General features: G+C 47.3%; 1 protein-coding gene across 2 annotated transcripts in view; it reads right to left on the bottom strand.

The window, feature by feature from the left end:
• NLK (nemo like kinase) overlaps positions 1–21,012 on the bottom strand; it is a 37,141-nt gene extending 16,129 nt beyond the window's left edge. The window contains exons 1-3 of one of the 2 annotated variants that reach the window (XM_064729329.1): positions 20,948–21,012; positions 20,125–20,579; positions 19,556–19,991 (exon numbers count right to left, since the gene is read on the bottom strand). In XM_064729329.1, the coding sequence (XP_064585399.1) occupies positions 19,556–19,980 (425 nt within the window). In that variant the 5' untranslated portion in view covers positions 19,981–19,991; positions 20,125–20,579; positions 20,948–21,012. Of the gene's footprint in view, positions 1–19,555; positions 20,580–20,947 lie in introns of both variants that reach the window. The other variant, XM_064729328.1, reaches the window with a different exon arrangement.
• Between the last annotated feature and the right edge of the window lie 504 nt (positions 21,013–21,516).

The raw sequence follows: 21,516 nt of genomic DNA, 5'->3' as shown, positions 1-21,516 counted from the left end.
GCCTGCATTCCAAAGAACAGAAACAAGAAAGGAAGAAAGGAAACAGCCTGTCTCAAAACCTGGTATTTACAGCATCCAAAAAAAGATGCTGAAAATGTTGCTTTGTGTTTGTGTACAGTACCTACTTTGATACTAGTAAAATAATTATTTATAGCAATATGCTATCGGGTCGCATATCCCCAGGAGAAACTAGAAAAGCAGGAAAATCTCCTAGGAGCTAATTGAGAGAACAGCTAGAAAGGCAGCTTCACTCACGGCTGCTCTCAGAAGAACACATCTGAATTCCCTGCCCTGCTTTGTGAGGCCATTCCAGCACGGGTGAATCCCGCAGCAAAGGGCCCAGCAGGCAGGAGCCATCCATCACAAGGCACTACTGAAGCCTCAAAGGCTCCACTTACCAACCACCAACTGCAGCTGGGATAAAGAGATCACAGACCGGCATTCAAACCAAAAATAACCTAGCAAAAATTATATATAGGTATGGGGCAAAAAATGAATGATTGAATCTTGTGCCAAGGCAGCCAGCTGAGCTCTAACCGTGCCTTTGGGAGTGACACTGAACAGTGACCCCGAGCTGGGGACCCAGCACTGAGCACTGAGGGTGCAGCGAGCCCAACCCCAGCCCCGCAGGGACACAGGGGAGCACACAGCTGGCACAAAGGCACATTCTGGGGGCAGATCACAACCAGAGCAGCTGAGGGACAGCAGCAGAGCAGCCCCGGGGCCAGCACAGCAATGGGATGCATCCCCTGAACTGCGCTGGGTGCCCTGTGCAGCAGGGCCGCTCTCCTGCCACCACAAACCCTTCTGTTCTGCTGATTGTACATAATGTATGGATGTCCTGCTACATTTGAGAACTACATAAAAAGCTTTTAAAATAGTCTGACATAAAACACATAAAGAAAAAAGATACTTTACAGAACCTGCACCTTCTATTTACTTTGCAAGCTAATCACACCAGAAATAATACAATTTTAAAAAGTAATAGGACTACAGAAGAGATTAATGACACAATCCAGACCTCTAGTTAAAATGTTTTCAAAGACAATCCTTATCTCAAAGAATCCTTGCAGGCATTCAGCCGTTTCAATTACGCATTATAAGCCTTTAGCAACTCTCTGCCATGTTGATGGCAAATTTTCAAGGTGGAGTCTATGCCAACAGTGACTTTTTCTCTCCCTGAATCCAGGTCAAGGCATACACATTGTTCTGTAGTTTCAACTGGTAGAAAAACAAGTTTGTGACTGTTCCGTGTGCAATTATTACACAGGAGCAAGATAATGAAAGAATGTTCTTGGGGTGGTGTGGGAAAGTGCTGGTGGAGTTTGTTCTGTCACGGAAAGAAACCTTCCTTCACATTTATAGAGAATATCTATAAATTTACATCAGGAGTTACCAGAAGGGAGGGAATTTAATAGGATTACTCTGCAAGTTTTTCTTCTTAGTCAGTGAACTTTTTTCCTCAGTTGCTTGACTCTTAATCACACAGGCTTTTCCAGCAAGCCTTATTCTGAGATATGTAAGTGGCCTGGTCCCACAAGCATTTCAGCTGCTCACCCAGGCATGTTTGATGTACCACTTTAAAACAAACAGCACAGCTCATACTCAAGGGCATGTGATCCCAATATGCCACTTTTTCAGCACATGGTATTGCAATCAATCACATCTTGGCATATTTCAAAATATACTTGAGCATGGGATGGCATTAAAAATCCCTTAGAAAAGCTCACAAAACCACAAGATTCCCAAGACTGAAGTGAAAGGGCAAGGAGAGGCTGTGCACCTATCAAATCTCTTATCTGAGAAATGCTTGATTGAGTACATAAAATTTGCACACAGGCACAGGCCATGCGACCAGGCTCTGCTCTCTGCAAAGTCACTGCCAGGCACTGAGCCCGACCAAAATGTGACAAAAACTGATCCACAACTTTTAATGGACTGTAGGGTAGCAGAGAGGAGAGGTGAGGAAAATAAGGACACAAGTGTGAAATCCTTAAGAAAACAAACCAATATATATATCTGTGGATTTAACAACAGATGTCTTACTGAAGGAAGAAAAGGAAATGCATCCAGAGGCTGAGTTTTTACGCAAAGCAGCTGCTTTAGCAATTTAGCATTATAAAGATTCAAACACCAGGGAGACAGGCCAGAGGTGATGTCCCAGGCCCTGCAGTGACCTTGCCGACTGCCAGCAGTGTTTTCTCCCATCACACACTGCAGTCCGTGTCCCACACCGCTCCTGACCCGCACACAAACCTTGTTCTGAAGCTCTGTGACAATTCCTAACGGAAGTTAATGATTCACATGCTAAATGGCTCTAACTTTAGTAGCCCCACAGTCAGTTCTGCAGCCCAAAGCTGCGATGAGGCGCTCCTGGCCCGGGCAGGGGCTGCTGCAGCTCGGGCTGGCCCCGAACAGCTGTGCTGGCACGGTGACACGGCCAGCAGGGAACAGCCCAGACAAAGGCAGGACAGACGGACGCTTGTTCAGGAACAATGGCAGCCCGGGCATGTGTCAGAGAGCATCTCAGTCAGTCACACTGCCTCTGCCAAGTGAACAGCCAGAGGGAGAGGTGGGATTTGTCTCGTTTTGAGGGCTCTTGGGTAACACATGAACTGTTTCTCTAGAGGTGCCTCACCCCAGCAGCGAATGCAGAGAACCAGCAGAGCCTCCTCGTAGATCACCAGATTCCTGATCTGAGGACCCCAATTTTCCAATTCCATGAGAGTCTTTTCTCCCTGTGTGTGCAGCCAGGGCCGTGCTGAGTGTCACAGCCCCCTGGGCACCCTGTCCTGCCAGCAGGGTGACCTGGGCTCCCCTCCAGCAGTGCTGGGAGAGGGATCATCGGGAGCGAGGATTTGTTTTGGTTGGATTTCTCACAACAAGGGAGTTTTAGCACACACACTCATGCAATTAGCATGGCATTATAATGGGTTTTACCCTCTGGCTGTACATACATTGTCTGAAAGATGCAAAAGCAGATACAATCTCGTTTAAAGGAGATATTCATAGTCATTTCAGCTATAATTTTTAAAAGAAAAGCCACCCACAGATTCATTAGGAAAAGGAGGAAAACATTACAGCAGAGCAGCGCTCAGTCCTCTTCACTTTCCTGCCATGGCCAGAGCTCTCGGGAAGGCTGCTCTGAACTTACAGCACGAGGCCTGTCCCCAGGAAGGAGCAATGACACTGAAACCAGGCACCGACAGGCACAGCAGCAGGGAGGCTGCAGGAGGAGCATGAGCCCAGCACCGGATCCAGGCATCCGAAAGACGCCCTGCCGAGAGGCCCACACCATGCCTGAGGAATCACACCATCCCTGGAAACACACCATCCTGAAACAACCATTCCTGAGAAACCACACCATTCCCTTGAATCACACCATCCTGAGAAATCACACATCCAAATCCACATTCCCTGTGAAATCACACCATTCCCTTGAAATCACACCATTCCCTTGAAATCACACCATTCCCTGAGAAACCACACCATTCCCTTGAAATCACACCATTCCCTGTGAAACCACACCATTCCCTTGAAATCACACCATTCCCTTGAAACCACACCATTCCCTTGAAATCACACCATTCCCTGTGAAATCACACCATTCCCTTGAAATCACACCATTCCCTGAGAAACCACACCATTCCCTGAGAAACCACACCATTCCCTTGAAATCACACCATTCCCTGAGAAAAACCATTCCAAACCACCATTCCTGTAATCACACATTCCCTTGAAAAATCCACACCATTCCCTGAGAAACCTTATCACCATTCCCTGAAAATCCACACCATTCCCTGTAAATCACACCATTTTACCCACCTGGATTACCTTAAATCACCATTCCCTGAAGAATCACACCATTCCCTGTGAAATCACCATTCCACTTCACACTTGAGAAACCACACCATTCCTGAAAACCACAACATTCCCTGAGAAAAACACCATTCCCCTTAAAATCAACCATTCCCTGAGAAACCACACCATTCCCTGTGAAATCACACCATTCCCCATGAAACCACACCATTCCCTGTGAAACCACACCATTCCCCTTAAATCACACCATTCCCTGAGAAACCACACCATTCCCTGTGAAATCACACCATTCCCTGTGAAATCACACCATTCCCTGAGAAACCACACCATTCCCTGAGAAACCACACCATTCCCTGAGAAACCACACCATTCCCTTGAAATCACACCATTCCCCTTAAATCACACCATTCCCTGAGAAACCACACCATTCCCTGAGAAATCACACCATTCCCCTTAAATCACACCATTCCCCTTAAATCACACCATTCCCTGAGAAACCACACCATTCCCTGAGAAACCACACCATTCCCTGTGAAATCACACCATTCCCTGAGAAATCACACCATTCCCTGAGAAACCACACCATTCCCCTTAAATCACACCATTCCCCTTAAATCACACCATTCCCTTGAAATCACACCATTCCCTTGAAATCACACCATTCCCTTGAAATCACACCATTCCCTTGAAATCACACCATTCCCTGTGAAACCACACCATTCCCTGAGAAACCACACCATTCCCCTTAAATCACACCATTCCCCGTTAATTCACGTCATTCCCTGTGAAACCACACCATTCCCCTTAAATCACACCATTCCCTGTTAAATCACACCACTCCCTGTTATCCCACCTGTGAGTTACATTAAATACCTGCTCACCCCAAGGAACTCACAGGGCCCAAACACTGACATGTGTGTCTACCTATTCACATCAGCAGTTTAGGGACTTAAAAAATATTCCAAAACTTGCAGTAAATCATTGCCTACAAAAAGTCCCAGTAGCTGCAGCACAGAAGAGTCTGAAACACTGAGGCAGAGTTGTCAGCGACAGCAGAATTTTTAGCACACAAGCACAGAAAAATAAGGTTTCATTGTTAAAAGACATTATCAAAAAGAACAGCTGTTATTTTTCGAGCTATTTAAGCACTGGATGTGCTGTTGATTTTCAGGTCACTATTGCTCCGTGGCAGCCTCCAGCTGGCAATACTTCAAAGATCCTAAAATGAAATATTTACAGTGGGGAAAAAAAAAAAAATCTTTGAGAGATATGATATGAAAGCAAACTGCAAAAAGATAGCTAAGGAGATACTAGTGAGCAAAACTTGGATTTCACTTGGATTGAACTTTGAGGCAGAGAAGCCAAGTCCCAGAGCCCCCTGTTTCACCCACCCCTGGGAATTGGCTGCAGGATCTGAGGGCTCCCTGACACAGCTGAGAGCCTGACAAGGAGCCATGGGCTGGTAGGGATTGGCAAAAGCTGGGTGAAGGTGTTCACAGGCAAAAGGAAAAACTTCTTGCACTTTTAGACATCTGGGACCTCAAAAAATACACTCCACCTGCTAAATATTCTCTTAATATTTTGCCAAGTAAAGTAGGTTTTGCATGCAGGAATCTGCATATGAAGAAAAAATTTGTGTTTGTTGGAAAGGCACTGAACAGAAAATAAGTTACTTAAGAAGATTACACAAAAAGACAATTTAATTAACTGACTACCAATGCGCATTCTCAGCATTTCATTACGTTTTCTCAACATTCTCCACAGAATACTGTAAAGTAATCAAAAAATACCCAAAGGCACTTCAAGGAAACCTTGTAAGTTATTCCAAATAGCAAAGCCTTTCTAACACATATCCTCAGGAGCTGGTCTTTTCAGTGGTATGGGATCTGGGAAAGAACTGGCTGAATGCAAGCTAACAGATTTCATGCAGAACTTCCACATGAGCCTGAAGAAAACATCCAGATTTCATTTTCACTTACAGGTGTTTTATGGGAAAGGGTTAAGAGACTTCAAAGGTGTGCTTCACTCCCTCCTGCTAAATGCAGACCTCTCCAGAGCTCCTTTTCCAGCCATCCATGTCCAAAAAAAGCCTTTTAACGTTGGTTCTAATCACACCCTCCAGCATGTGTGCCATTATCACTTATTCTTTACAAATCAGAGCTAAAAGCAAAACTGATTACTGCAAGAAATCTGTCTCCTTGAACAAAAAGTGATTCAGAGTATCTTACTTAAAAGAAAGGAGTGAAAATTAAAGGGATACTGTTATGGCTAATATCTTTAAAAATGTTTAATTTGTCTTCCTTCATGGAAGCTTAAAATTGAAACTGCTTTCCAAATCAAATTTATTTCCCCACTTATACAAAATTTTCTGACTCTGCTTCAGACCTTTTTATTCACTTCTCAACTGCCTATATTAACCACAGCTACAATAAATTACTATGCTACACATAACATTTATTCAGATAATTTTTAATATAATTTTTAATTTTTTTTTAGCCAGTGGCATAGTTCCGGATGTGATGTTCACAAATAAATAACATGCCCAATAAACACATAGAGCTTCATGTATTTTTACAGTTCTTTCTTCTTTATTTTTAAAGCTTGTACCACTATAACATGCACATTCCTGCCCCAATTCACTGACCTCTATTCCCATTCCCACCAGCCAACCAAGAAAAACCCAGATGAGAAACCTTCCTCTCCACGTCCAACAAGCCTGCAGGCCTTGGCACAGTTCCTGGAGTATTTCTGCACCTCCAAGCAAAGTAGGTTAATAAGGTCTCTGGTCATATCCCCGACTGCCACCTCGCTCCTGCAATATCCACCCAGCTCCTCTCCTCACCAGCAGCTACCCCTGCACCTCCATCCTCCCATCACCTCTCCAGGCCAGGACAGAACAAACCTGCAATACCCACCCAGCTCCTCTCCTCACCAGCACTCTCCCCTGCTTCCTGCAATACCCACCCAGCTCCTCTCCCCAGGCCAGCACAGAACAAACCCCAGGAAACGGTGCCTGAGCTCCTTTCTGCACAGCAATCCCTGGGAAGCAGCTCAGCACCTCATCCCAACCAATACCTCAACACTTCCTCCTCCAGGGGAAACCTGTCCTGTTTCAGCCACTCCTTGTTTCACCGCAATCATGTTTCCTGACATAGGAGAAAATCAGAAGAGGATTCAAACCAAAGTGTACAATAAATATTAGAAACTCAGTACTTCAAAGTAATTACACTGCAGTGTTCCCTGCTTCCACCAGGGAGATATTTGTATCTAAGCCTCAGAACTTTGATGTATTTGTGTATAAATACACAAATAAATAGGTATATATGTATGAGGCTGAGGCTACCTTTTAATTTTATGAATTACTGCTATTTATATTCATCTCCCGAAATTCTGTAGTGATGATAAATACATGAACATTCATCAAGATTTTTAGCTGGAAGAGCCAAATCTTATTTACTGACCTTTCAAGTTTCAACTTACTCCGCTCATTCCTTATTCAAAGGAATTCTGTATTCTACAATAGTACAGAACACAGAATTGAAACCCAAAATGCTTTGTAGTTGACACTTTCTCTTTCATTCTCTTTACCAGAAATTATTTTAGATAACAGTGTTTTATTTGTCTTGCATAGGCACGGATGTTAGACTCACCAAACTTTAAAATATTACTTTAAATACACACTAAGCCTATAAGATGCTGTAATTCCCAAGGCCAGCACTTCACAACGGCCAAAGTAAACACTGAGCAGAGACATCTCAATTGCTCTGCTGCTGAACAAACCCAACCAAGAGCTGAGAGCCACAGGAGCAGCACATCTGACACGAGCTGTGCAGCTTTTCCCATTGTGGCAGCTCAGGGTCCTCCTTCAGGCTGGCTGACAATGGTGGGGCTGACAGCCACATTATAAGCTGTGTCCTTGTAGCTGTGCACAGGGCATTTCACATCAGCTTCTCTACGGCTTCCTCTGCACATTTTACTCACATAAATTATTGCTAACTGCTGCCATTTTTTTTCTATGTAAAGATTTCTATGTGCTCAACCCTGCTAAGTCATTTCTTCTCTGAATTACTGTAGGAACAGAAGGGACACGTCAAAACACAAGTGTGAAATAAATAAATTCATAACCTCTACAGTCCCAAAGTCTAGAACACGTCTCAGATGGGATATTTTTGGAACACGAAAGAAGAGCTTTATATTTTATTACATGTTAATGAAGATTTAAGAAAGACCCATAGCCTTGCAAAAAAGAAAGGAAAAAAAAGGTAAAAATCAGTCTTCTATTTATTGCCAGGGCATTTAAAGACACATCAGTCTCCCATTACCATGGGCCAGTGAAGGGAATGATCCTCTGTCACATACCATCAAGTCTCACGGTGCTGTAAAAATTCCACCTATTTCCTTGACAGTCTCAATTACACTGGAGCCATAACCACTCCTTTTCAATAGATTCAAAAGGCAATTTCAGAGATCCGGAGACATTGGAGTGACACACTGAAGTGGAGAGGTGAACAGCACCTTTGAGTGAACAGCCTGCTGAGAGTGGGACGAGACTGCTCAAAATTCTTCCTTGTCTGCAACAGCAGAACATGCAGCTGATGAATTTCTGTGAGAGGTCGTTTGGCTACTGCTCAAATGTCTGAAATCCTGTAAAATTTGCAAAATCTAAATTTTCAGGTAAGCCAGCCAACCCTGTTCATGCCTTGGTCCAGGGCCAGGTGACCTGTACCAGGTGCTGGAGGCAGCACAGCTCCAGTGATCCTCAGCCTTTTCCCCCTTCCAAAACTCACCCACAAAATGTCATCTTACAGAACTGTTTAAAATATTACAAAATCTCCAAGGAAAGTGTGTCTCTCCCTCTTCCCACTGGAAGAAAACCAGCCTGAATTGTTATAAAGCAAATTAACTGACATGCTACAATGCAGTTGGTTTGGTTTCACATCTCCATCCACAGAAACACCAAGGTCTGACCTGCAGGACTCCCTTTTGACCTCCTCCTTTCACAGCTGTATTTAGCTTCCAGTGATCTCCATGAACTGACAAATCCTAATATATGTTTCTCTATTCTGAGTCTGTCAAAAACCTTGTGATAACAGATGGAATCACTACCATGGGTGCAATTCCAGGGGAATGAAATTAATGACTCTAAAATACTTCAAACTCAAAATTTAAACAATAGTTCAGGATGAAATAAAATTATTACAGAAGAATTCCCTTTACTGGGTCATTTGGTAAGTGACAAAATCTCCTTGGGAACAACTGTGGGAGTGATGATATATACATTTAATATTCAAATTACCAAACACCTGTCAGTTCTCAATGTTTTAGATGAGGTTTCACATGAGTAAACAGTAGCTTAAAAATGATAAGGTGACATGCCCAAGACAGAGATCAGAAAAAAAGCCACAAGTAGGTCAAAGCTGGTCCTGATTCTGTCAACATTCACCTACTTTTCCTCAACTGCTTCAGAAAACAATAAGCAATCCAAACCAAAGGAGCATACATGCTTTGTCTCTTCAGCAGGGGCAGAAGGGAAGCTCAGCTCAGCTTACAGGCTTGGGTGAGGATGTGAATGCCCTGCTGGCAAAAGCACGGTGCAAGTCCTTGATCCTGACTTTTCAAGTGCAATCAATGAGCAAATATGCTCAGAAAAGCACTCTGATACCTTGAGGTATCTATAATAATTGAAAAACCAAATCAAATGTACTTTCGACTTCATAATTAAAATCTGCTTTTAGTTAAGCTCTTAGGCAGAACTCTTACTGTCTTCAATCAAATCAAGTGATCCATGGTAAAACAGATATTTTAGAATACATTTTTGCCTCTCAGAGTGGCTGTAGGACATTCTCTTTTAGAACAGTGGTGCACAAAGACTGGCAGAGTGCAGGATCTGGGCTGGTCTTGCTTTAGTCACTGACACAGGAGGATTCCCCAGCCCACACAGACACTCCCCTCTCCACACAGTCCGGATCCACAAGGACAAGATAAAATTCTTTCTCTGCCAAATCATAAATGGCAATTTTCAATGGCTTTTAGACTTAAACCTAGCAGGTCTGAATTTCACATCCCTTTGTTCCAGCACATCATGTGAATATTCACTGGTGAAGCAGCACTGGGCAGAGCACTAATGATGCAGGCCACTGTCCCTTTAAATTAACTGCAATTAATATGTGGGAGCTTCTGCCCCCAACAATTTGAATTTAGACATAAGAGTAAAGTAGATGCTAATCATTACTCACTGCCTTTTCACTTTAAAAGCTGGGTATTATTTTTATACTAGCCTTGGTTGGTTGTGTGTTTGGTAGTTGGGGTTTTTTTTCATTTCCATATGCTGAACCACAGGAAAACAAAAAGCACTAAACCCCACTGGTCTTTACCTGTACATCATGTTAACAACAGCAACTCTGAGAACAGTGACTTAGAAGACACATGCCCTTGACAGAACTATTGGCAGATCTCCATTTCTGGGTCCATTCCTACCTGTCCTTGCAATTGAGATACGAGCTGAGACTTGAACAATGCGAATTGATCGGGAGACTCCCCACCTCTGTCCAAAACCAGAAAGAGTATCTCAATTCCCCGGGCGGTGTTTTGACTGCCTTTATTGTGTTTTCCCAAAGAGCTGAGGGCAGGTGTGAGGTGCCCCCCGTGCTGGGCACCCTGCACACAGCCCCCGTGACCTTGGGCAGGCTCTGTGCGGGCTCACAGGAGGAGCACACGGCTCCCTGTCTGACCCACAGCCCTTCCTGTGGCCACAACAACCACCAACACCGTCCTTCTGCTCCATCATCGCCCCCACCAGCTACAGATCAGCAGCAAGGAGCTCTGGTCTCCGCTTCAAACACAACACGGACAACACACGGGAGCAACAAAGCACTGAGAGGCTCGGGAAATTCTTTTCTTCATTTTACCAAGAACACTAGCCTAGGAATTGATAAAATTAAGAAAGATGGATGGCAAGCAGCCCAGAAATAATAATGCCTTCTCTTCCTTGTCCTGAAAAGAAATCCTCCTTCCAAAGACTGCTCTGAGCGAGCCAAGCAGAACTTACAGAAACATCCAAAGAGAAGTTATACTGCAAGATGAGAACAGCCTTTAAACAATGCTTTTGTGCTGTCACTATGCAATCTCTGGGGGGGAAAAAGCTCTAATTGAGGCTTTCAAATAGTCTCACATGGGCTGCCAAGGGCCTTTACAAACGAAGGCAGGAGGAAGCCAAGCAGGTCCCCAGTCAAAAGGCAGAGGCACACTTGTGCTCAGAAGGCAGTGCCCTGCAGCTCTGCTCCAGACAGGAGTGCCCTGCACCAACCCAGGGCTTCAGAATGGACTGGGAGAGAACTTTTCCTGTATTTCCTGTAGCACACCTTAACCCCTCAGGACCCAAGCCAGCAAAGGCTGAACAGAATGGCTCTCAGGGAAAGGCAGAGCCCTGCCAGGCTCCCCTCCCTCAGCCAGGGCGCCAGCACACACTCAGCAGCTGTGCACAGGAGGAGCACTGCTCCTTGCTGAGAGCTGCTGCTGCCTCCATGGAGCAAGTTCTGCTATTCACAGACAAATACTCTTCCATAGTTACATGAATTTATATCAAACAATAGAGTGTGTTACCTCCAATAGCCACCACACACAGAGCCAAGGAAGAAGGCAGAGTCAGTCACTCTTCAGAAAAAGCATAATAAACCATCTCAAACCCTGAATAAGTACCAGGCCACCAGCTCAGCACCATCCCCAGCTTCCCTGGTCCCACTGAGCAAAGGCTCTACCCTGACACCACAAAACTCAGCAAACCCTCCTGGTGGCACCCAGATAATGGAGACAAACTGCTCTGAACCAGGAGCAGATTGGGGATCAGCACCACTCCAAAAGGACAAGGAAACTGAAACACCAGCTTCTCTGGTGAGCAATTTTGGAGTTCTTTTGCAACTATTAAAATGTGTTTTCATGTAACAGAGAAGGGAGGAAAGAAAATCCTCCTCTGAAGTCCAAGGATTACTACGGTTCCCAGTATATTTCACTTTTCCACAAAATTTCCTGTAAGAGTTTTTGAACAGAATGCTCTGAAAAAACATTTCTTTTTCAAATCCCACATAAATACCATCATATCATGTTCTAAGAAACTTTAATGAAATAAGAGAATATGTATTTTACACAATGATTCTGCTATAACCATTCTGATGTTATATCCAACAGCATTAAGAGCATAAAAATTCCACTCACACACAAATGCTTCCAAGCCTTTATAGAAAAACACCACATCAGGAAATTAAAGAATGATACTACTAGGACACACTGATTCTGCCACAGCCCTCAAGATTAAAGCTCAAATTCTTACTAAGCACTTTTAAAGACTGTACATGGCCATGTTCCAGAGCTGTAGCCATGGAAGTTGTTTCATATCAAGGCTGGTGTAAGTCTGCCTTCATTTATCCGTCACGATTGCATAAGAAAAAATGATGCAGCTTTAAATACTGAAATGAAGTCCAGATTATTCTGGTAGGTTTGGTGTGCTGTTCTGGTGCATTCTGAGCAGCATTTTGGTAGCTGGTTGCCTCCCCTGCAGCTTTGTGCCCTCCTGTGCCCGCTCAGGGCTGTACCCACACCAGCCTGAACAGCACCACGCGCACTCACTTCACACACCTGAGCTCACCTGAGCACCACTGGCACTTTTCCACAATTACTGAAACCCCCCCAGGCAATTTGTAGCAAAACCAGGGAACTGTGAACCTAGAAAACTGAGCTGACAGCTTCATTGATCGAGGCTCCCAGCAGACTTACAATACAGAACTGAGCCTTACAAGCATCAGCACCTCGGTGATTTTAAGGCATTTGTGACCTGGGCAAGCTGGGGATTTCCCCAAATGAGGCTCAGTTCTGTGACCCACATGCTGGAATCACAAGTGTCCACCCAGCTGGCACCCACAGGCTGCAGCCCATCCACGTGCCCACAGGACACACTGAGGAAGGCCACGTGTTTTATAGAGGAGATGACTTTGCTCTTTTCCAGGCTCCTCCTGCAGTGCACTATGGATGGAGCTACAGTGATTTCCACAGGGAAATGTTATTTATTTTCTACAATTTACCCCTCGTCTCCAAACACTGTTTTCATTTAAGCGTGCTGTTGGTAAGCTGCACTTCATACCAAGTACCACAGACAATGGCAGAAAATGAGAAAAATGGGCAGAAGTGATGAAAAAGTCAGAAAAGACAGTGGGGGAAATAAAAATTAAATAAAATATATGACCTATATTATTAAAAAAAAATACTGCTACAATAACATTTGTTTTTACAACCCCTCTTAGGGAGGTGATGGCTGTGGTCTGTACCACCTGTAGCTACCACCCCATCCAGTGCCCATCCCATCCACTTTTTCCCTGTTACTGCTGATGATGAACAAATACTATCATCAATAAACAAAGCACTGATCCCAGAAGTCCCTACCCTTTCCATACACGTTTGTACTGCCTGCCATCTGCCACTTTGATTTAAGCATCTCCCACCCTACTCAGGGGTCTACTTTTACAAAGCAGGTGCAGTAGTTACTCTGACTACCAATAAACCAAAACTTACAGCATCTACAGAGAGATTTTCTAGCACTTGAAACCCTTTGTGGATTTTTAACACACCTTTTAAAAAACATCGCCAATTACATTAATGAACACAAATTCCATTTAAGCAAACTCGACACACCTTTGAGCCAGCTTTTCTCACAAGAACAGCTGCACATTACCTACTCCAGACCAGGAGGCAGAACTTTCCAGAGGATTAAAGATACATGAGACCCAGATACAACCATTACAAGTAATCAAAAAACACTTCAAACATATCCCCAAGGCTTCCTCCACTTCACCTGCCCAAAGCTATTCTTTCTATGCCATTGTTCCCCGAGAAATGAAGCAGCCCAGGCACACCCAGCAGCCTCCCCCAGACCCTTCCATGGCCTTGGGATCCCACACTTGGGGCTGCACCCTCACTCCTTCACCCCCCCAAACACCAACAGCTCTGTTTGGCATTAGGGCATTCAACAACTTAAATATCCGCTTAAAAAGAGGTGAAAGAGTCAGGGGGAGAGAGAAAAGAACATCTGAAATATGTCTTCTGGAAAATCAATATCAGACTGCAGATCCAGTCACAAGCTGTAACATTTGCAGAATTCAGAGGAAGAAAGAAAAAACACTGAATGCTACCAGGATCTAACTGGATTATCAGCATCCAGTCCTGTGTGGATACAAACAACATCAAGGTCTGCAGGTGCTGCACAGCAACTTGCATTTCAAGTGACCTCTGAAATGCTGACCTTGGCATAATTTACAGTGAACTAATTTATCCCAAATGCTCCTTGCCCAACTTTGAGAAAAAAAAAATGTTATTCACATTCCTTCTTTCCTGCATCATGTTACAAGACAATAATGAACAACTCGTATATTACTTGGATAGAATTTCACCTAATCCCAATGTCTAATTTGAATGCAAGGAGCTATTATATCCATTTCATTTAATTCACTCCATTTGGGAAACAGTCATTTAAATGTTAACAGAATTTTTCTTTTCAGGAAATTTGAAAAAAAGCCCCAACCACTCAAACATATAAAGCTTTGCAAAATTTCCCATACAGAAAAACCTGAATAAGGTCATTGTTCTACTACATTTCTTCACAAATAAGGTCAGAATCCAATTTAGATAAAGCAATCCTATAAAAAAATACTGACATGGGGATCTAAGATCATCACCTGCAGCTCCTTCCATTGCAATGGTGAATGTGAAACCCCATCCCCACTCTAAGAGTAGAGTAGCACTTCCAGTGCTGCCTCCTTTGCCTTAGGCATCCTCCTGGTTCCCTCCAATAACTGGGTAAAAATGACTCTGCCTCCTTCTTATGAAATCAGTGTCTATCTGCATCAGACAACAGCAGAACTCACTGAGGTACAACACAAAGAGTGGGAAACTCGTGGTCCAAGCCTGGCCCCACAGCGCTGGGGGAAGGCTTGGGGAGACAAACACCCCAGTGCCATCAGCCCTCCTGTGCCCCTGCTCTGTGCCCTGGGCACGGTGCCATGGGGCTGGAAAACACCCCAGTGCCATCAGCCCTCCTGTGCCCCTGCTCTGTGCCCTGGTGCCATGGGGCTGGAAAACACCCCAGCACCATCAGCTCTTCTGTGCCCCTGCTCTGTGCCCTGGGCACGGTGCCACGGGGCTGGAAAACACCCCAGTGCCATCAGCCCTCCTGTGCCCCTGCTCTGTGCCCTGGGCACGGGGCTGGAGCTCCCCAGTGCCATCAGCCCTCCTGTGCCCCTGCTCTGTGCCCTGGGCACGGTGCCATGGGGCTGGAGCTCCCCAGTGCCATCAGCCCTCCTGTGCCCTGGGCACGGTGCCACGGGGCTGGAGCTCCCCTGGGCCCCAGGGACCGAGCCCCTCATGCACCCCAGCCCTCTCCTGTGGGGTGGGTGGGCAGCAGAACAGCACCAGCACTGCCCAGCAGTAACAAAACAGTCACTTCAGAGTAACACAAAATGTCACATTACACAGGTCAAAGCTAACCACTGTCCACCTGTTAATTAACAGAGAATACTTCCTGATGGTCAAGTACTGTCTTCTGGCAGGTGAGGTTTGAGGGACTGGAAAAAGATTATACAGACAACTTCAGAAAAAAAACCTCTCCCACCAAAAGTCTTAACGAATTTCATAAAAGAAATGTCTATAGCTCAGCTTTTGCTAAACGTCTCTCACTTTCCAGCCTAGGCATCGTTAATAGCATTAACTATGCCAAACATCATTGTGGTTTTCAGCAGTATCAGATAGCAGAAGGGGAACTTCTCCTGCCACTTCTCAGACTTCTCTGAACCCATAACACCTTCTTTTCCTTAATATACATTCTGGCAATTTTGTCCCAGACACATTATCCCCACTGCATCCTTGCTCAGCAGGACACATTCCTTTAAAGGAGAGGGAGATTATCAGTTTATCCTGGGAACGTCTTTCCTGCTGCTGTGCTTAGTATCAGTGCTGGGATAAAACCCTCTTAAAATAGTTCCAGGGTCCAGGCAACAATCCATTGTGTGCAATATTCTTTTGGGTTTTATGGAGCAATGACTTTGGCATTTTCAGGCCTTTGCAGGCCAGCAATGAACAGTAGATTAAGGCTAAATTATTTCTGCCCTTAAAGTTATGACAGCCTGAACATGATGTCCTGTCTCAACACCAACAGCCAAACTGTTTAGAACGCTGTACTGTCATGTGACCTCCTGAATAAAAGGGATTAGAGGCAAGTGCTTTAACCCACACACACAATTTCAAATGGGGTAAATCAGGAATTTAAAAAATATTAATTCAAATACTTTCTTCTATTGTCACTTGTAACAGCTTTCCCACAGAGATGCATTTTAACACGGATTTGACATTATTAAGAGAGATTGTTTGGTTCCACAGTTTTTGATGAACGACAATAACTTTTCAAAATTAAGAGACACAAGGAAGACAAGCAGAATTCCCCCATGTCTTACATTCCTATCCCACTGGAGTAGATATGTCCCAGCCAACAGGACATTTCCACATTTCAGCAGCAGTGTTACCACCATGAACCAGCAGCAAGAGTTGTCATTCCCTATCTCCCTCTTCACCAGCTCAGGAACCGTGCATGGAAACAGCACCAGCACCTCTTGCAGAGACACTGAGGCTTCAAACTTTATTTCAAACCTACCAGCCTTGGCAGGTTCAATCGATACAATTTTTTAATTATCATTATTATTATTTTTTTAGGAATCCCACCAGATGGCAGCAGCATGTCTCCCCAGCAAAACTGGGAGCACTTCTCCAAAGGACAGCTCCTCATTCTTGGAACAGACACAAGGCTTCCCAAACTCAGCCCTGCTCAGTCTGAACCACAGGACACAGACAGAGCTTGTCGCTGACATTAAAATCTGGATTTTTTCAGCACTTTAGGAACATGAGAGCAGGGAACACTGCAAGAGCAAATCGCTCTGCTTTTGGCAAATGAGGAACATGACTGGGTTTGCAGCAATTCACCAAACCAGAGCGTGGGGAAACAAACCTGCAGGACCTGGGGGCAGCCCCTGCCCTCCTGCCCCTGCTCAGCAACCCCCTCCTGTGGCAGGGCCCCAGGGCAGCAGGCAGAGCAGGTGCTGTGCCAGGACAGCTGATTCCACACAAGAGGTGCCCAGCTGAGCGAGGACACGGGAATTAGGGAATGTGCACGGAGCCCAGCGGCAGCACCGCCCGCAGGGCTCAACAGCCAAAGTGCTGAAGCACCTGGCTTTGGCTCTTCACGAGTGAAAAACTGCAGCAGCACATCAGCCACCCCGAAACATCACCGAGCAGCAGACAAATGAACTAATGACAAATGCTAATTCAACTGCCAAGAGAAAATCTCTCGGTGAGGTAACGGGAAGTGCAACGCCCCACGCTGATCGCCCGTCTGATGCACTGAACTGAGCTGCAGGTCAGCTGTGCCTCCAAACAAAGCAGTGACACACCAGAGCACGAGATGAAAGACTTCTGCAAATACCCCAACTGTCTATGCAATAACATCCATTTCCCTCAGAAGCACTGATAAAAACTTTTCAGTTACCTATTAGCACAAATAATGTTCAGACAAGATACTGAGGAACAACAAATCCTCCTTCCAAAGTCACTCAGGCTTTGTGAATCCCGTGTCACACTAGAACCCAAGAGCACATTGCTCACGTCCAAGTCACCTCAAACTATAAATACTCAAGTCAGTGTTTACTTTATCTCACATAAAATTCAATTATGTGGGCATTCTTCCACATTTTGAATGAAACTAAAATTCAGTTTAATTACTGCTTACAGACTCCTAAATTGAGCCTGCACTCACCAGCAGAAGTTAACATGAAATGCCAAAAGCTGAGCAGTGACCACTGGATTCAAACACACGTGAGCAAAGAGGAACTCACTCCCACCAATGACATCCTGAGCCAGTGCAGCCGGAGGGATCCCAGCTCCCAGCTTCTGCTTTTAGCTGACACCCTCCCCCTTTGTTGTTTTCTCTTTCCCAAGCCGTTGTTACCTCCAAGCAGAGCTGTAGCTGCAGCTCTGCAGGCACAGTCCCCCAGGGGCAGGTCCCGCGGGTGCGCAGCCCTGGGCTCGGGATGGGCAGATGCTTTGGCACTGCCTTTCCTACCTGATGTCACTCAGACCCTTCCCTCTACACCTCCTTTCTCCCCCCTGCACCCTTAATGATATTATATTTAAATATGCAAGCGTGACCTTTCATTCTACTGAATACTGTGGAAGCAGATCTCTCTCTGCACCTTGTTTTTTGGCCAACAGAGCTGGGAAAATAAAGACCTGGAAAATGCACAGGCAAACAAAACACCAGTAAAAAGGGCTGATCTTACATAACTACATGAATTTAAGCAAAGACCTTAACAAATAAATTTATAAAACTCCATACCTTAAAAAATATATAAACTGATGAAAATACCTTCAGATAATTTTTTACAGCAGATTCCTTGTCAGTTTTCATTCTTTTACACCCACTTTTTAATGCTGTACCACAGCCAGAGCACGGCAGTGCTGACTGCACAACAGCTCCCCTCCGACGGGGAGAACTCGGCGTTTAAATGAACTGCCCAGCTCTGAGGGAAGGCACCGAGAGCAGCCCCAGCACTGACCTGCACCTCGCTCCTGCAGCTCCCTCGGCCTCCTCAGACAGCACCGGGCTGGTGACGCGCGGCCACCCCGAAGCGCTGGGCTGCGGGCAGAAGGAAGGGGCTTTGCCCTCCTGAGGCCTGCCCTGCTGAGCCCTCTGCCTGCGCCTGGCACACGCCGTGACCCGGCCACTCCTCTCGCTGAAGCTGCAGCTCGGCCAGCGCCTAAAGCAAAACTCCAGGGGCACCCAGAGGCTGGGCTGGGAACGCTGCAGAGGGCTGGGACACCACGCACAGCTGCAAACTTTGCATTCGTGCTGCAGGAAGTGCACTGCAACACGCCTGCTCTCCAAACAACCCCCTGCCAGCCTTCATGCTTCCCAACACAGCTCCGAACAGGGCACGCTGACAAACATTTATATACAAATATATATATATACACTGCTGCCAGCTTTGTGTCAGCGCTCCTGAAGGGAACTAATTACATACATGGCTCTAAGGTAGTCACAAAATGCATTAGGAGAGATTCCACTCCGCTGACAGACTCCTCTGAAACGCAGCTGGGGGATAAAAGGGCCGGAGGCAGAGCTACAGTGAGGCAGGAAATCCCATTTCCATTTTTGAGAGGGGAGCAAAGTTCAGCTGTGCCGTTTTAGGTAGCACACAGCACTACCGCAGGTCAAACCGCCGTGAGACAAAGATCTTGACAGGTGACTGCACAAGGAAGACATTTTCATACGCTTTTCATTTCTGACTCTTAAGCCAGGTCAAAATGAATATTCTAATGCTCATTTGTTAACCTGAAATTTTAGGAAGCACGGCTTAGCTGCACGGATGCACGCTCTAATTAAAGGTACAGAAAGGGCACAAACAAGCTGCATTGTCTCAGAAGAGAACGGCAGGGTGGGCTGTTACTCAGAGGTGGCTCCTCACCACCGGGAACCTCGTTCTGCCAACGCAAACAAGCGAAGCAACTTTCTAAGAACGGAGAAGAACCAGCAGAAAAGCTCTTAGTAAGCAGCTCTCCTGCTTTCTGATTCAAATGACAAAACCAAGGATGAGTTATGACCAGGTAAAGAATGACAAGGAGGTATCGGTTCACTTTTGTCTCTACTCACCAGACAACACCAAAGGCTCCGTATCCGATGGGTCTGTCCGGCTCAATGTCCAGTTGCTGCTGTGGATGTTGTGAGTGCTGATGATGGTGCGCTTTGACTGCAGCAGCTGCTGCAGCCTGTACCTGAGCTGGGGCTGCTGCAGCCGGTCCGGGGGCCTGGCCCGGGGCCGGGGATGGGAAGTACGGCTGCTGCTGCCCTGGGTTCAACATCGCGGCGGCGGCGGCCGCGGCTGCGGCGGCCGCGGCGGCCGAGGAGGCATGCTGCTGCACGGGGTGCACCGCGGCCGCCGAGCCGGCGTGCAGGTGGTGCTGAGCATGGTGGTGGTGATGGAGGTGAGGAGGAGGGAGGTGAGGAAGGTGGTGGTGATGGTGGTGGTGGTGACCTGCTGCTGCCGCAGACGTACCGCCATTGTAAGCCGCCATCATTTTTGCGTTGGCTGTTGTGCCACAAAGAGACATTCAAAAAAATGCCCTTTGATTGGATAACAACTGGGTCAAGCTGTCATTTGGCCATAAAAATTAAATCTGCTACACTTTAAAAGAAGTTGGGTTTCATCATACACGGCCCACCTTTAAAAACATGGAGCTCCACTGGCCTTATCTCCTCGCGAAGCCAAACAACTCGGGGAGTCTCTTCATGTGTGCGGGCGCCAACCCCTTCCCCAGCATCCAGCCGGGCTTGGCTACTCCAACTCCATCCTTGGGCAGCTGGGGTGGGGCCGGGGTGGGTTTTTTCCTTCACTTTTGGTTATTTTTGTTGTTTTTCTTGTTATAAAAATTAAACACCGTGATCAATCCCCCTTCCCTCCGGAGGGAGGGCTCGGAGCCTCTGCCCTGAACACCCCGCGAGGGCCGGCCAGCCTAGCCCTGCCATTCCCGCACCCTCTCCATGTGTCCCCCGAACCTCCCTGAGCCCGGGCACCTCCTACATCGCTCCCTCCTTCCAGACACCTGCTCCCTCCTTCCAGGCACCTGCTCCCTCACAGCAGCAACAACTCGGGAGTTTGCAACTTTTCCTTGAAGGCCTGAAACACACACAAGGACCCAGAGAAAGTGAAGGGGGGGCGTAGGGCGAGGAGAGGGGGCTAAAACAAAATAAAAACAGAAAGAGGAAGGGAAGGGCCGGGGCAGGACAGGGATCGCGGCGGGGGCGAAGGAGGGGGAAAAGTGGCGAATGAATGACGGGGCGGCGCGGGGCCGGGAAGGGGGCGCGGGGCAGGACGCAGCGGCCCCTGACAGCGCGACCCGCGGCGGGGCGGGGCCGGCCGGGCCGGGGGGGTCGGGCCGGGGGTGGAGGGCAGGGGGCCCGCGGTGCGGGCGGCGGGAGGGTCTGGGGGCGGCCCCGGGTCCCCGCCCCGCCCGGCCCCGGCCCCGGCCCCGGCCCCGCTCTCACCTGGTCCCGCCGCCCCGCGCCGCGCCGCGGGCACGCGCTCCCCCCCCCCTGCGGGGCGCGCGCCCGACGCCGCCCGCAGCCAATCGCGCCCGGCCCGCTGGGCTGCGCGAGAGCCGCCCCCGACCAATCACCGCGCGGCGCCCGGCGCGCCCCGCCCACCGCGCGCGGCCGTGCAGAGCCCCCCCCACGGCGCGGCCCCGCCCCCGTGACCCCGCCGGCCAATCACCGCGCGCCGCCGCGCCCGGAGCCGCCGAGACCCCGCGAGATTCCCTCACCTCACACAACCCTCACCCCGGGCGGCCCCGCCTCCCTCACCTTCCTGCCACTCACAGCGGGCCGCCGGCCAATGGACTCTGCTCCTGAGCCAAGTCCCGCCTCCGGGACCCGCTTTTCGCCCAATCGCGGTCGCCCATCCAATCCAATTAGCCAATGAAGAGGAACGAAAGCCAGAAAAGAGGTTACTGGGCCAATGGCACTGGGAGGCGGGGCGGCTGCGAGACCGACGGCTCTCCTCACCAGTGATCGGAGCTGGTGGGCGGTGAAGGAGCCGCCGGTCCACAAATCACGGA

This window comes from Zonotrichia leucophrys, chromosome 19, assembly GCF_028769735.1.
Source record: "Zonotrichia leucophrys gambelii isolate GWCS_2022_RI chromosome 19, RI_Zleu_2.0, whole genome shotgun sequence".
Classification (NCBI taxonomy): domain Eukaryota; kingdom Metazoa; phylum Chordata; class Aves; order Passeriformes; family Passerellidae; genus Zonotrichia; species Zonotrichia leucophrys.
The sequence above is the reverse complement of the archived record's forward strand: the minus strand, read 5'-3'. Positions and strand labels throughout refer to the sequence as shown.